We start from the raw sequence: 16,836 nt of genomic DNA, 5'->3' as shown, positions 1-16,836 counted from the left end.
AGGGTGTTTACGAAGGTGATGTCAGGGGTGCACATACTCAATGACTGGTTGTTGATGGTGAACTTGTCAAGTCAGTGACAGATGACCACCTTGCTCCTGTCTTCTTGAGGATTCTCCAGTAACAAGCCAAAATCCAACCTTCTGCCAGTACAGAGGCTTCCCTTTGTATGGGCCATTTGGACATATGTTCAAAGCTTTTCTGCCCTTATCAGTCAGGGACATTAAGTATGATCCCGATGTTTCAGTCCTCTGTTCCAGCTTGGACAGTTCTGGGACTTCTTGGTCTCCTGGCCTTATGTATTCTTCTAGTGCCTAGGCCCGTAGGCACATGATGGCTCTACAGACAAACCTCCATCTTCAATCGACTTCAAACCGGGGGTGCTTCTTGAGTGACATCTGTTTGTCAGATCGGGGGCTCAGGACTTCCTTTGGTCAAGGAGGATTCCAACCTGACTTACACCAGACCATTTTCTCTACCCCATCCAGAGTGGACTCTGGTGGCCGATGCATTGACTCTGGACCGAGGGGCTATATGGACGATGTGGCAATCAGAGGGCTCTGGTTTCAGTCTTCTGAAGTTCCTTAATGGCGGTCCTATGCAAGTCCTGATAGACAACAAGACCGCCATGTGTTACGGCAACAAACAGGGCAGGAGGTCACTGGTGCTGTGTCTGGAGCTGCCAAGACTGTGGCGGTGTATGGACCTTCATATTTCCCTGGCTGTCAGCCATCTGCCAGGATCCCTGAACGCCATGACGGAAAAGCTCAGCAGGCACCATCGAGCTGACCTCAGTGGCTTTTGCATTCAGAGGTGGCACAAGGTGTTTTCGATCAGTAGTGCGTAACTTTGGTAAATTTTTTCACCTCTTCTGAAAAATGTTTTTGTGCTATATAGTTTCTACCACCAAGCCAAGTGGAGAAGCATTTCACCTACCGTAGGACTCCAGTCTCATTTACACTTTCCCGGGTTCTGAAGAAGGCCCGGAGGGACCAGGCTCAGCTCATCCTGGACTTGGGGTCTGGAACTCGGACCTGCTGAGTCTGAGCATTTCTCCACTGCTTCATCTACTTCTTTGGGAGAAAGTGCACTCCTGAGAACAGGACAGGATTCAGCACTCAAATCTACACATCCATGCATGGCGGTTGAGAAGAAGCAGCTGAGTGATTTCAATCTGCCCAAAACAGGGGTGGGTGTCACCATGGTTGCTCTCCATCTGTCCACAAAGTCGATTTATTCTGGACATTGGTCCGTTGATTTGTGACCTGGGGTGAGGACTGGCAGGTCAATCCGCTACAGGCGAAACGTTCTAACATTCTTCTATTTGTTCTAGCTTTGGGCTGGCAAGGCCTTGCTGTGGACACCGTTAAAGGCTGTTTGATGGCCCTCTCAGCCTTTCTACATTTGCTTGATCCTCATTCTGAATGTGATGCATTTTCTGAAGGTCTTATGTATATTTCTGATTAATATTTCTAACCACAGATTCTTCACCTTTAGAATATTCCCCAGGCCCCAGACTGGATCCGGAAACGTTTCATAGCAGTGCTCCTGCGTGGCTCCGCATGGGTTTCATTCCGGCCCAGAAGGGACAGAGCTGCATAAAAGCCCCACCCCTGTGCTTAGTCATCAGTCCCTTCAAACTCAGATCCGGAGCTCAACTCCTACTTTGTTTGGTTTTTCGATGATTCCCAATATGAAGTCCAGTGGGCATGGGAATGCTGTTCCGTCCTAAAACTTTAGGCTTCAAACCATGCAGTGACTATTGAAAACAGATATCAGTGACTGCCTAGCACAAGGGTTGTCTTTGGTGCTTGGGCTCAGGTCACAGCTCCGAGTCAGGTGATCGGTGGGACCTGATGCACTTGAAGATGATCCAAGACCACCAAGAGAAGATGTAGGTCACTGAACACAGGAAGAGTCATGGGCCTCACGTAAGTCCAGCTCCCGCTTTAAGTCAAGACCTCAGACCCGCTTCTAAGGCTGTTCCCCCTCGAAGTCATCTTTGCAGTTAAAGTCTTCTGGTAAGTTAAACCTCAAGTGAAACATAAGAAGGTAAAGCAGGTCTCAACCATATCCAGCTACTATCTATCTATACAGATATTGCAAGGGCATAAACGTGTCCGCAGTTGGTCCTGATGCTGCGCAAGTTCCCTTGACCATCTGCGACTCCGCAGCAGATCGAGACCTTTAAAGTATCTTTGCCACTCTTTCAGGTGCCTCTGCGTGCCTTTGGGCTCAAACGATCCGCAGCAGCCACCAGTTGGATTACGGCCAGCAGGTTCATCCTCTGCATTGTCTGAACCCCTTGGTTCAGGTTCAGCACTGACTCTAATTTTTACTTTCACCTTGACTCCGGTGCCTGCATTGGTCCCTCTTTTATCAACGCTGATGACTGAGGAGAATCCAGTACCAACTCCGATGTCCAACCATGAACAGGCATCAGCTCAACCACGACCAAAGTTGCACTGCGAATCCGCTACAACGCACCCTGTCCCTCTGCAGCCTGTGCCACATCCTATGCTTCTACTACCAGAGAGGCACCCTCAGATGCTCCATCGTCATTTTGTCTACGACTCTGACCAGAGCTTGCACCACACATAGATGATGATGGTGGGGATGGGGATAATTTATCACCTCTCTTGATCATGATGATACTCTTTACAAGTACTTACAGGAGGTGAGTGGGCTTGATACTTTCCAGGACACATGGTTGGCTTCGCCTTCAGTTCAAGAAAGTGCTTCCTTTGCTGTGGTAATTCGACAATCAGCTAAATTCCTGAACCTACAAATCTCTTCAGATGAAGCCAATATAAAGTTACCAAAGTTTTGAAACTGAAGTCTTCTAATGAAGCCCGTACTGACTGCCTAAATGGGCACTTTATCCAAGACCTGTTCTTCTCTGACAGTGCATGGGCAGGTGGGCAGATGTTATACAACGGCTTCTATTAGCCCTGATTTCCTTACACAGCATCCTACTCAAGAAATTCTGGGGTGCCAGACTACCACCAGCAAAGTGAGCCCCAATGTGTTCCTTATGATTGGACAAGGAGCCAACAAACATTGAGTCATTCCAAAAACAAAAGTTCTCCTGCGATAGCCTAACATCGAGCATATTTCACCCCTGGTCCAGGATCTCAGCAAGAGCAGCGCTGTAAGCTTCCTGCATCCTGCACATACACTGCATCAGGTGGCACATGCAGGCTTTGCAGTGGAATCTGAAGTCCCAGCTGACCCAGCACTAAGGAAACTCACCAGATGCCATCCATCTTTTTCGAAGACGACCTCAGGTGTTCTTTGATGGCGAGACGCTCTTTGTAGATGCGGGTGATGACATTGATCAATGTGTCCTTCAATGATGAGAGGCTCTTCGTAGATACGGGTGATCACATTGATCAACGTGTCCCACGATGACAAGATGCTCTTCGTCTCTTCGTAGATACGGGTGATGACATTGATCAATGTGTCCTTCGATGACGAGAGGCTCTTCGTAGATACGGTGATCACATTGATCAGTGTGTCCTACGATGACACAAGGCTCTTCATAGATACGGGTGATGACATTGATCAATGTGTCCTTCGATGATGAGAGGCTTTTCGTAGATATGGGTGATGACATTGATCAATGTGTCCTTCGATGATGAGAGGCTCTTCGTAGATACGGGTAATGACATTGATCAATGTGTCCTTCGATGACAAGAGGCTCTTCGTAGATACGGGTGATCACATTGATCAGTGTGTCCTACGGTGACACGAGGCTCTTCGTAGATTCGGGTAATGACATTGATCAATGTGTCCTTCGATGACGAGAGGCTCTTCGTAGTTACGGGTGATCACATTGATCAGTGTGTCCTACGGTGACACGAGGCTCTTCATAGATACGGGTGATGACATTGATCAATGTGTCCTTCGATGACGAGAGGCTCTTCGTAGATACGGGTGATCACATTGATCAGTGTGTCCTACGGTGACACGAGGCTCTTCATAGATACGGGTGATGACATTGATCAATGTGTCCTTCGATGACGAGAGACTCTTCGTAGATACGGGTGATCACATTGATCAGTGTGTCCTACGATGACACGAGGCTCTTCATAGATACGGGTGATGACATTGATCAATGTGTCCTTCGATGATGAGAGGCTTTTCGTAGATATGGGTGATGACATTGATCAATGTGTCCTTCGATGATGAGAGGCTCTTCGTAGATACGGGTAATGACATTGATCAATGTGTCCTTTGATGACGAGAGGCTCTTCGTATATACGGGTGATCACATTGATCAGTGTGTCCTACGGTGACACGAGGCTCTTCATAGATACGGGTGATGACATTGATCAATGTGTCCTTCGATGACGAGAGGCTCTTTGTAGATACGGGTGATCACATTGATCAGTGTGTCCTACGGTGACACGAGGCTCTTCATAGATACGGGTGATGACATTGATCAATGTGTCCTTCGATGACGAGAGACTCTTCGTAGATACGGGTGATCACATTGATCAGTGTGTCCTATGATGACACGAGGCTCTTCATAGATACGGGTGATGATTAAATCAAACAAACCAAAGCCACTTCTTGGAGCTGGAGCTGCTGAGCTGCCACAAAGATGTTCACTTGCAGTCATCACCGTTGCCTCCTACTTGTGTTCTCTTATACTGTGAGCTCTCTGTATGTTCTTCCTCTATTCTGAGTGCTACGTGTGCCATATGTTTTTACAGTATTCTAAGCATGTTTTATATCCTCCATGTATTCTGAACACTATGTACGAACCCCTGTGTTCCAAGCAATGTGTGTCTTATGCTTCTCTTTCACTCCACAGACTTTGACATGGAGGGACATTGAGCACCATGTGTCTGTGAGCGGAATCATGCTTGTGTCGTACAACCTCACCGAAGGAAGCCTTGTCCCATCCAGAACCGGCTACAACCTCTCCATCTCCACGTGTGCGGCCATGAACTGCACCAGTTCCCGGGTGAGGAACTCAACAGCACATAGGGCTTTGGAGGTGCCCGGGCAGCACAAAACCTCTTTCCAGTGCAGGCTCGTTCATTCTGACCTACTATCTTGCTTCTTCTCTTCTCCCTCCATTACCCTCACTCTTCGCTTCCCCTTGCTGCCTCTATCTTCTACTAGCTTCACCTCCGCTCTTCAATAAACCTCCTACCTGTTTCTGGCTTTCATCGTTGACATTCTTGGTCAATTCACTCCTTACTTTTCGTTTGACATTTTTTCTTCCGGCCTATCATGGACTCTTTGATTGCTGCCCCTTGTTTTCTTCTTGATGTTTTGTCTATCCAGTTTAGGTCCCTTCCTTTGTGTTTCCTCTGTTAGTCCTTCACACACCTTCTCTCAGGTATTCACTTGTTTCTTCTGCTCCCTTGCTCTTTACCTTCCACCACCCACCTTTCTTTGTGGACAAGTCAGTTTTAATTCCATAGCAAAAGCCATGGCAAAGCCTCACAAAGTTTTAAAATACACCTAGTTCTGTATCCATTAATGTAACTAAAAAAGTAGGTAGCTGAAAATAGAGTTAAACCCTAAAGAGGCAATATTGATAAAGCAAGAATGGGCTTAGCTGGAGTGTCTGGCTTGCTTTATGTTGATGACACCAGATGCTAAAAAGCCAAATATGCCTGTAACAGCCTCGGTGGCTGCAGGGCGGCATGCTTCTGATGCATCTGAAATTGTGATGAAAAGAAATGACAACGTAGAACTACTTTCACACATTACTAACAGCATAATGTGAAGTCAATGGCACAGTGTAACCATCCGCACATTGCTCTGGCCCTGTAGTATTGATCGCATTAGCTCTCACAAGAGGCAGCTGAAGCAGTCTGAAGCCAGCCACTAAACAGTGAATTGTGTATTGATAGGTTGTTTGGCAAGACAGAGGCTGTTATATTAAAAACTTTATCTCATGCCTATTACGCACCCCAGTTATCACTATTATGCAGCAACCTTTCATTATAATATATATAATATAATCGTAACGTCTGCCCCAAATTTTCCACAGACACACCCTCATCGCACATTGTATACAGGGTCGAGACATTCGCTCACCGCATGTTGTAAACTGGGGTCTTTACATTCGATCACTGTGCGTTGTATAGAGGGGTCATGACATTCCATCACTGTGCACAATATAGAGGTCGTTGTTACATTCCCTCAGTGTGCATCGTATAGAGGGGCCATCATATTACCTCACTGTGTCATATACAGGGAGTTGTCACATTCCCTCATGAATCGTATAGATAGGTTGTCACATTCCCTCACTTTGTGTCATATACAGGGGGTTGTCACATTCCCTTGTGCATCGTGGGTCATCACAGTCCGTCACTCTGTGTCATACACAGGGGGCTGTCACATTCCCTCATTGTGCATCGTATAGAGGGGTCATCATATTCCCTCACTCTGTGTCATATACAGGGAGTTGTCACATTCCTTTGTGCATCATATAGTGTCATGTTCCCTTGTGCATTGTAGAAGGGTTGTCAAATTCCCTCACTCTGTGTCCTAAACAGGGGGTTGTCACATTCCCTCATGCATCGCATAGAGGGTCATCACATTCCCTCACTCTGTGTTATATACAGGGGGTTGTCACATTCCCTCATGCATTGTATGTAGTGGTCATCACATTCCGTCACTCTGTGTCATATACAGGGGGTTGCCACATTCCCTTGTGCACCAGATAGAGGGGTTCTCATATGACCTCACTTTTTGTCATATACAGGGGGTTGCCACATTCCCTCATGATTCATTTAAAGGTGTCATCACATTCCCTCACTCATTTATATACAGGGAGCCATCACATTCCTTAGTGCATCGTATAGAGGGGTCGTCAAATTCTCTCTATATCATTCACAGGGGGTTGCCACATTCCATCATGCATCATATAGAGGGGTCGTCACATTCCCTCCCTCTGTGTTATATACAGGGGGTTGTCACATTTCCTCATGCATTGTATGTAGTGGTAGTCACATTCTGTCACTCTGTGTCATATACAGGGGGTTGTCCCATTCCCTTGTGAACCAGATAGAGGGGTCCTCATATTACCTCACTTTTTGTCATATACAGGGGGCTATCACATTCCTTAGTGCATCGTATAGAGGGGTTGTCACATTCCCTCTCTCTGTGTCATATACAAGGGGCTGTGACATTCCCTCGTGCATCGTATAGAGACGTCGTCACATTCCCTCACTCTGTGTCATACACAGGGGGTTGCCACATTCCAACATGCATTGTATTGAGAGGTTGTCACATTCCCTCCATTTGTTTCATATACAGGGAGTTGTCACATTCCCTCATGCAGTATATAGTGTCTTGTTCCATCGTATAGAGGGCTTTGTTACATTCGCTCATTGTGCATCGTATAAGGAGGTTAGCACATTCCCTCCCGTTGTGCCATATACAGGGAGTTGCCACATTCCCTCATGCATCATATAGTGTCCTGTACCCTAGTGCATCATGTAGAGGGCTTCGTTACATTGGCTCATTGGGCATCGTATAGGGAGGTCATCACATTTCCTCACTCTGTGTCATATACAGGAGGTTGTCACATTCCCTCATGCATTCCATAGAGGGGTCATCACATTCCCTCACTCTGTCATATACTGGGGGTTGCCTCATTCCCTTGTGCATTGTATAGAGGGGTTGTCACATTCCATCACTCTGTTTCATTAACAGGGGGTTACCAAATTCCCTTGTGCATCGTATAGAAGAGTCATCACACTCCCTCATTCTGTGTCATATAAAGGGGGTTGGCACATTCCCTTGTGTATTGTATAGAGGGGTCGTCACATTCCATCACTTTGTTTCATTAACAGGGGGTTGCCACATTCCCTTGTGTATCGTATCAAGGGGTCATCACACACCCTCACTCTGTGTCATATACAGGGGTTTGTCACATTCCCTTTTGCATCGTAGAGGGGTCATCACATTCCCTCACTCTGGGTCATACACGGGGGTAGTCACATTCTCTCCTCTATCGTATAGAGGGGTCGTCACATTCCATCACTCTGTGTCATATACAGGAGGTGATCACCTTCCCTCCTTTTGCATCATATAGAGGAGTCATCACAGTCCCTCACACTGCGTCATACACAGGGGGTTGTCACATTCCCTCGGCCATCGTATAGAGGGGTTGTCACATTCCCTCACTCTCTGCCATAAACAGGGGGTTGTCACATTCCCTCAACCGTTCGTATAGAGGGGTCGTCACATTCCCTCACTCTCTGTCATAAACAGGGGGTTGTCATATTCCCGCGTGCATCGTATAGAGGGGTCAAAACATTCCCTCACTCTGTGTCATATACAGGGGGTGATCACATTCCCTCCTTTTGCATCATATAGAATCATCACATTCCCTCACTCTGCGTCATATAAGGGGGTCATCACTTTCCCCTGTGCATCGTATAGAGTTGTCGCATTCCCTCACTCTGCGTCATATACAGGGGTTGTCACATACCCTCGTGCATCGAAAAAAGAGGTTGCCACATTCCCTCACTCTGTGTCATATACATGAGATCGTCGCATTCCCTCATGCATCGTAAACAAGGGCCATCACATTCCTTTACCCTGTGTCAGATACAGGGGATTCATTACCTCATTTTGCATTCTATAGAGGGGTCATCACATTTCCTCGTTCATCGTATAGAAGGGTTGTCACATTCCCTCAGTCTATATCACATACAGGGGATTTTTACATTATGTCATTTTGCAACCTGTCGTTTATGGACCTGTCAGGTGCATCTGACTCGGTAAACCGGACCAAATTATGGCAAACAATGTTGGACATAGGAGTCGACCAACCAACTGTTTATTTCCTGGTTCGATTTCACACTGACAATCTACCTATGTCCCTTATGGTTTAGAGGGTGAATATCCAACTTCTTTTAAGATCGGCAAGGAAGTATGGCAGGGGTGTGTCCTGGCCCCTTTTCTATGTACACTATATATTAATGAACTAGAGAATTTTTTTAAGCCTAAGAGGTCAGGACATTCCTCATGTGGGCTCATGCCCACTGCCAGTAGTCCGTTATGCCAACGATGCAGTCCTAACATCACGTAATGCAGACATCTGCAATCATTGATAGACTCATTTGTCTGTTCTTTGGAAAACTTGGATTTGCGGACCAACGTGATCTAATCTTTCACGATGGTCTGCAGCCCATGAGAAACTAAAGCTCGGTCACATTATATTGATGAACGTGATCGAATCTTTCACAATGGTCTGCAGCCCACGCTCAAGTAAAGCTAGGTCACATCATATTGATGAACATGATCGAATTATTCATGATGGTCTGCAGCAAACGATGAAGTAAAGCTAGGTTACATTGTATCGATGAACATGATCGAATCTTTCATGATGGTCTGCAGCAAACGATAAAGTAATGCTTGGTCACATTGTATTGATGAACGTGATAGAATCTTTCACAATGGCCTGCAGCAAACAATGAAGTAACGCTAGGTCACACTGTATCGATGAACGTGATTGAATCTTTCACAATGGCCTGCAGCAAACGATGAAGTTACGCTGCGTCACATTGTACCGATGAACGTGATCGAGTCTTTCATTATGGTCTGCAGCCAACAATCAAGTAAAGCTAGGTCATATCATATTGGTGAACATGATCGAATCTTTCATGATGGTCTGCAGCAAATGATGAAGTAACGCTAGGGCACATTGTATTGATAAACATGATCGAATCTTTAACGATGGTCTGCAGCAAACAATGAAGTAACACTAGGTCACATTGTATCGATAAACGCGATCAAATCTTTCAATATGGTCTGCAGCCAACAATCAAGTAAAGCTAGGTCACATCATATTGATGAACATGATCGAATCTTTCATGATGGTCCGCAGCAAACAATGAAGTAACGCTAGGTCACATTGTATTGATGAACGCGATCGAATCTTTCACAATGGCCTGCAGCAAACGATGAAGTAGCGCTAGGTCACACTGTATCGATGAACATGATTGAATCTTTCACAATGGCCTGCAACAAATGATGAGGTTACGCTAGGTCACATTGTACCGATGAACGTGATCGAGTCTTTCGTTATGGTCTGCAGCCAACAATCAAGTAAATCTAGGTCACATCATATTGATTAACATGATCGAAACTTTCACAATTGGTCTGCAGCAAACGATGAAGTAACGCTAGGTCACATTGTATTGATGAACGTGATCGAATCTTTCACAATGGCCTGCAGCAAACGATGAAGTAACGCTAGGTCACATTGTATCGATGAACGAGATCGAATCTTTCATTATGGTCTGCAGTCAACAATCAAGTTAAGCTAGGTGACATCATATTGATGAACGTGATTGAATCTTTCATGATGGTCTGAATAAACGATGAAGTATCGCTAGGTCACATTGTATCAATAAACGCAATAGAATCTTTCATTATGGTCTGCAGCCAACAATCAAGTAAAGCTAGGTCACATCATATTGATGAACATGATCGAATCTTTCACGATAGTCTGCAGCAAACAATGAAGTAGCGCTAGGTCACATTGTATTGATGAACGTGATCGAATCTTTCAGAATTGCCTGCAGCAAACGATGAAGTAACGCTAGGTCACATTGTATCGATGAACGAGATCGAATCTTTCATTATGGTCTGCAGCCAACAATCAAGTTAAGCTAGGTCACATCATATTGATGAACGTGATTGAATCTTTCATGATGGTCTGCAGCAAACGATGAAGGAATGCTAGGTCACATTGTATCGATGAACGTGATTGAATCTTTCACGATGGTCTGCAGCAAACGATTAACTAACACTAGGTCAAATTGTATCGATGAACGTGATCTAAATTTTCATGATGGTCTGCTGCAAACAATCAAGGAAAGCTAGGTCACATCATATTGATTAACATGATCGAATCTTTTAAGATGGTCTGCAGCAAACTATGAAGTAATGCTAGGTCACACTATATTGATGAACGTGATTGAATCTTTCATGATGGTCTGCAACAAATGATGAAGTAACGCTAGGTCACACTGTATTGATGAACGTGATCTAATCTTTCATGATGGTCTGCAGCAAATGATGAAGTAATGCTAGGTCATATTGTATCGATGAACGCGATCGAATCTTTCATGATGGTCTGCAGCAAACCAAGTAATGCTAGGTCACACTGTATTGATGAACGCGATTGAATCTTTCATGATGGTCTGCCGCAAATGATGAAGTAACGCTAGGTCACACTGTATTGATGAACGTGATTGAATCTTTCGTGATGGTCTGCAGCAAATGATGAAGTAATGCTAGATCACACTGTATTGATGAACGTGATCGAATCTTTCATGATGGTCTGCAGAAAATTATGAAGTAACGCTGGTCACATTGTATCGATAAACGCGATCAAATCTTTCAATATGGTCTGCAGCCAACAATCAAGTAAAGCTAGGTCACATCTTATTGATGAACATGATTGAATCTTTCATGATGGTCCGCAGCAAACAATGAAGTAACGCTAGGTCACATTGTATTGATGAACGCGATCGAATCTTTCACAATGGCCTGCAGCAAACGATGAAGTAGCGCTAGGTCACACTGTATCGATGAACATGATTGAATCTTTCACAATGGCCTGCAGCCTACAATCAACTAAAGCTCTGCCACATCGTATTGACAAACGTGATCTAATCTTTCACAATGGTCTGCAGCCCACAATCAACTAAAGCTCGGTCACATTGTATCGATGAACGTGATCGAATCTTTCACAATGGTCTGCTTCCCACAATCAACTAAAGCTCGGTCACATTGTATCGATGAACGTGATCGAATCTTTCACAATGGTCTGCAGCCCACACTCAAGTAAAGCTAGGTCACATCATATAGACAAACGTGATTGAATCTTTCACAATGGTCTGCAGCCCACACTCAAGTAAAGCTAGGTCACATGGTATTGATGAATGTGATCGAATCTTTCACGATGCTCTACGGCCCACGATCAAGTAAAGCTATGTCCCCTCCTATCCATGGTGTCCTAGTTCAGTCTGTAAAAACTTTCCAGTACCTTGGAGTCCTCGTTGAAGCAAGCCTTAAGCCGGAAAATGGTCATAATGTCAGAGCGAGTCACTTTGAGATGGCCATTAAAAGTGTTTCAGATTTTCAGGCAAATTAGGCTCAAGACCGGTTAAGGAGATGTTAGAGATTTATAAAATGAAATACATTGCCATTGCTACTTATGGGGCTTGAATATGGGTGTCCAGTAGAGCTAAGGACTACAGTTAGCGGAGAACGCCTTCCTTCGAAGGCTTTTGTCTGTACCTGAATCAACATTTTCCTTACCTGTCATACTGAGCTCGGACTACCTTGGAAGATGTGGTGAAGCTCTGCCCGTTGAGTCTGTGGTTAAGCATTTGAAGTAAAAACAAAACTATGCTGAACCCTAAGATTACTCCGCATTCTCTCTCCCGCGATTACGGTCACCGCGTGTCCGGGCTAAAATACCTTAAAAAAAGCTTTGAAAAGATTGGTTTCCTGTGTATTTTCTCCTCACCAGAAGCAGGAAATCTGTATACTAAGGAAGTGTTAAAAGAACTATGTCTGGGAAAATACACAATGACAAGTCACTGCTAAAGGTAAACCAACTCGCTGTTGGTGCATATATCCGACATGTCTCATCGCTGCAAATGTATTTGAACCTTATCTCAGGTATGTATCTATAGTCTACCTTAGACATTTACTAACAAGGCCTCGTTTTAACATTGTTCGCTTGCTAGGAACATTTCCAGAGGGGGGTTTTGGAATGTAAGCGGGGGTCCTTGTGATCACAAGTCTGAGAGTCCACAATCATCTCACTTGGTTTCCGTTTCTGACAAGGTGCTACACAAACATTTTTATTTCTTGTATTTAGTTGAAATGATTTTAGATATCATAGCACTGACCTCCTCTGTTCACAAGGATCATCCTCTCGTTTGATTTGTGCATCTGTTGCTGGCGTCTCACATTCTTCAATTAAAAAAGAGATCAATTGTCTGTGACATAGGAGGCTCCTGGAAGAAGAAACTGCTGCACCCCGCTTCTTGCTGCTCTGCCTTCTGCACTTTTGAATCTTTGTAAATAGATGAATTGTGATTTGTATTGTCTATTTTATGTCTTTTATTGTCAACATGACTGAATAAAGAATATTGACTGAATGACACTGGTGCATCCTAGCACCTGAACCCTAATTCTAGCTTTCTTCTTCTTTACTTACATGGTAGAGGGAAACTCAGGCAAAGACTGACTTGAACCAAACACTGAGCAGCTAAAGTCCGAGCAAGAATCTTACCCCTTACAGAGAGCCGGTGCAGGCCCAGTATTCTCCATTCTCCTCCACAGCCTAGTGTTTTTCATTCTCCTCTACAGGCCCAGTGTTTTCATTCTCTTCCACAGGCGCAGTGTTTTTCATTCTCCTGGAGAGGTCCAGTGTTTTTCATTATCCCCCACAGGCCCAGTGTTTTTTAATTTTCCCCCAAAGACCCAGTGTTTCTCATTCTCTTCCCCAGGCCCAGTGTTTCTCATTCTCCTTCACAGGCCCAGTGTTTTTCATTCTCCTCCACAGGCCCAGTGTTTCTCATTCTATTCCCCAGGCCCAGTGTTTCTCATTCTCCTCCACAGGCCCAGTGTTTCTCATTCTCCTTCACAGGCCCAGTGTTTTTCATTCTCCTCCACAGGCCCAGTGTTTCTCAATCTATTCCCCAGGCCCAGTGTTTCTCATTCTCTTCCCCAGGCCCAGAGTTTCTCATTCTCTTCCCCAGGCCCAGTGTTTCTCACTCTCCTCCACAGGCCCAGTGTTTCTCATTCTGTTCCCCAGGCCCAATATTTCTCATTCTCTTCCCCAGGCCCAGTGTTTCTCATTCTCTTTCCCAAGCCCAGTGTTTCCCATTCTCTTCCCCAGGCCCAGTGTTTCTTATTCTCCTCCAAAGGCCCAGTGTTTTTCATTCTCCTCCACAGGCCCAGTGTTTCTCATTCTCTTCCCCAGGCCCAGTGTTTCTCATTCTCTTTCACAGGCCCAGTGTTTTCATTTGCTTCCACAGGCCCAGTGTTTCTCATTCTCCTCCACAGGTGCAGTGTTTTTCATTCACCTAGAGAGGTCCAGTGTTTTTCATTCTTCTCCACAGCCCAGTGTTTTTCATTCTCCCCCAAAGGCCCAGTGTTTTTCATTCTCCTCCACGGGCCCAGTGTTTTCATTCGCTACCACAGGTCCAGTGTTTTTCATTCTCCCCCACAGGCCCAGTGTTTCTCATTATCTTTCACAGGCCCAGTGTTTCTCATTCCCTTCCACAGGCCCAGTGTTTCTCCTTCTCCTTCACAGATGCAGTGTTTTTCATTCTCCTAGACAGGCCCAGCGTTTTTCATTCTCCTCCGCAGGCCCAGTGTTTTTCATTCTCCTCCACAGGCACAGTGTTTTTCATTCTCTTCCACAGGCCCAGTGTTTTTCATCCTCCTAGATAGACCCAGTGGTTTTCATTCTCCTCCACATCCCTGTGTTTCTCATTCTCCTCCACAGCCCAGTGTTTTTCATTCTCCCCCACAGGCACAGTGTTTCTCATTCCCCTCGACAGCCCAGTGATTTTCATTCCCCCCCCCCACAGGCCCAGTGTTTTTCATTCTCCTCCGAAGACCCAGTGTTTTTCATTCTCCTCCGCAGGCCCAGTGTTTTTCATTCTCTTCCACAGGCCCAGTGTTTTTTCATTCTCCTCGACAGGCACAGTGTTTCTCATTCTTCTCCACAGGCCCAGTGTTTTTCATTCTCCTCCGCAGGCCCAGTGTTTTTCATTCTCTTCCACAGGCCCAGTGCTATTCATTCTCTTCCACAGGCCCAGTGTTTTTCATTCTCCTCGACAGGCACAGTGTTTCTCATTCTCCTGCACAGCCCAGTGTTTTTCATTCTTCCCCGCAGGCCCAGTGTTTTTTATTCTCCTCCACAGGCACTGTGTTTCTCATTCTCTTCCACAGGCCCAGTGTTTTTCATTGTCCTCAATAAGCACTGTGTTTCTCACTCTCCTCCACAGCCCAGTGTTTTTCATTCTCCTCGACAGGCACAGTGTTTCTCATTCTCCTCCACAGCCCAGTGTTTTTCATTCTCCGCCACAGCTGTCTTCTCACTGATTATTCTGTGCGCTTTATTGCTGCTTCTCCAGTTCATCATTCCTCCATCTTTCTCAGTTTGTTGTGATACCTGCAGTCTTCTGTGCTGAGCCCCTTTCCACTGCTGCTCCTGCCAGAGGTTTCATAGTCTCAGACTCCCCAGGCCTCCCTCTGTCCCTTCTCCAACCCCAGTACATCGTTTGGTTTTGATTCCACCACTTTTATCTTTTTTTATGTCTTCAATCCAACCCAGATCGTCCACCTTTAGCTTCAACATTAACCACATTTTGTACGCCTCTTGTTGCCAAACAGGATTCAAAGATGGTGAACAACCGGGAGATTGTGGACTTCGACATCTTCGCCTTCAATGGAATAATTCACTCCATCGGGGGACCGCTCGCTGCCCCTCTGGAGACAGTGAGTAACTCCTACTTTTACTCTTATGTAGATATCTATGTCCTAACAGGAGCATAGGGTAAGAAACAAACATTCACAGGCCCCCTGCGGTCTTGTGTTCAAAGTGGAGGCAGTACTGTGTCCAGTTGTGCAGTCTAATCTGAGACTTTGTGTCCAGCTCTGGAGGTCCCACCTAGAGCATTGTGTCCCGTTGTGTAGTCTCATCTGAGGCTTTGTGTTTGCTCTTGAGGTCCCACCTAGAGTATTGTGTCCTGTTGTGTAGTCTCATCTGAGGCTTTGTGTTACCTATGGAGGTCCCACCTAGAGCATTGTGTCCAGTTGTGTAGTCTAATCTGAGGCTTTGTGTTTGCTCTTGAAGTCCCACCTAGAGTATTGTGTCCCGTTGTGTAGTCTCATCTGAGGCTTTGTGTTTGCTCTTGAGGTCCCACCTAGAGCATTGTGTCCAGTTGTGTAGTCTAATCTGAGGCTTTGTGTTTGCTCTTGAGGTCCCACCTAGAGTATTGTGTCCTGTTGTGTAGTCTCATCTGAGGCTTTGTGTTAGCTCTGAAGGTCCCACCTAGAGTGTTGTGTCCAGTTGTGAAGTCTCATCTGAGGCTTTTTGTTACCTCTGGAGGTCCCACCTAGAGTATTGTGTCCAGTTCTAGAGCCTCGTATGCAGCTTTGGGTCTACCTCTGGAGTTCCCATCTGCAAGGATGCCTGTGTTGGTGCAACACACCACACAGTGTGTCAGCGCTAGGAGATAGCACCAATGAGCCAAATCTTTGTAAATACAGTGCATTTCTTCTGTCTCCCTTTCACCCAGCGCAGCAAGCTGCGTTGCGTGATAACTTAGTAAATATGCCCCTTAATGCATTGTTGGGAATGGGAGGGAGGGTGGTTAATTAGCACTTTTTATAAAATGTTGCCATGGATTTGCAGATCCACTGCGAATTTGAAGCAAAATGTTTAACAAAACAATTGAGCACACAACCAGGCCTAGGTGGTCAGGGTATTCCTACCCTACCTTCTTATGTCATTTTTCACTGTTTTTTAGGATCCGGGACAAAGTCCTGGGGCCGAAGATGGCTGCGGCCAAATCCCGGTTGATGTTGTTGTAGCCAGTCAGATCTCTCCATGCGATCAGTAGGTCCTGCGGATCCTACGCAGCGTGAAATTTACATTTCTTTGAGCATGAATTGCTCAAAAACTACTGAATGGATTTACACCAAAAAGCACAATCTGTGGACCAAGATCTAGGGGCATATTTACGAGGGGCTCGAGTCACATTTGCACCACGCAACATAGTACATGCACAACGCAAAGCCCCAAGTCATATTTATGAAGC

At 45.5% G+C, this 16,836-nt stretch overlaps 1 protein-coding gene across 1 annotated transcript in view; it reads left to right on the top strand.

Moving 5' to 3' along the window:
- STAB1 (stabilin 1) overlaps positions 1-16,836 on the top strand; it is a 1,212,756-nt gene that overhangs the window by 1,174,268 nt on the left and 21,652 nt on the right. Inside the window, exons 66-67 of the mRNA XM_085624210.1 lie at positions 4,818-4,970; positions 15,407-15,511. Coding sequence (XP_085480336.1) covers positions 4,818-4,970; positions 15,407-15,511 — 258 coding nt within the window. The remainder of the gene's footprint in view (positions 1-4,817; positions 4,971-15,406; positions 15,512-16,836) is intronic.

This window comes from Triturus cristatus, chromosome 9, assembly GCF_964204655.1.
Source record: "Triturus cristatus chromosome 9, aTriCri1.1, whole genome shotgun sequence".
Lineage (NCBI taxonomy): Eukaryota > Metazoa > Chordata > Amphibia > Caudata > Salamandridae > Triturus > Triturus cristatus.
Note: the sequence above shows the minus strand (reverse complement) of the source record. Positions and strands in the feature narration are given on the sequence as shown.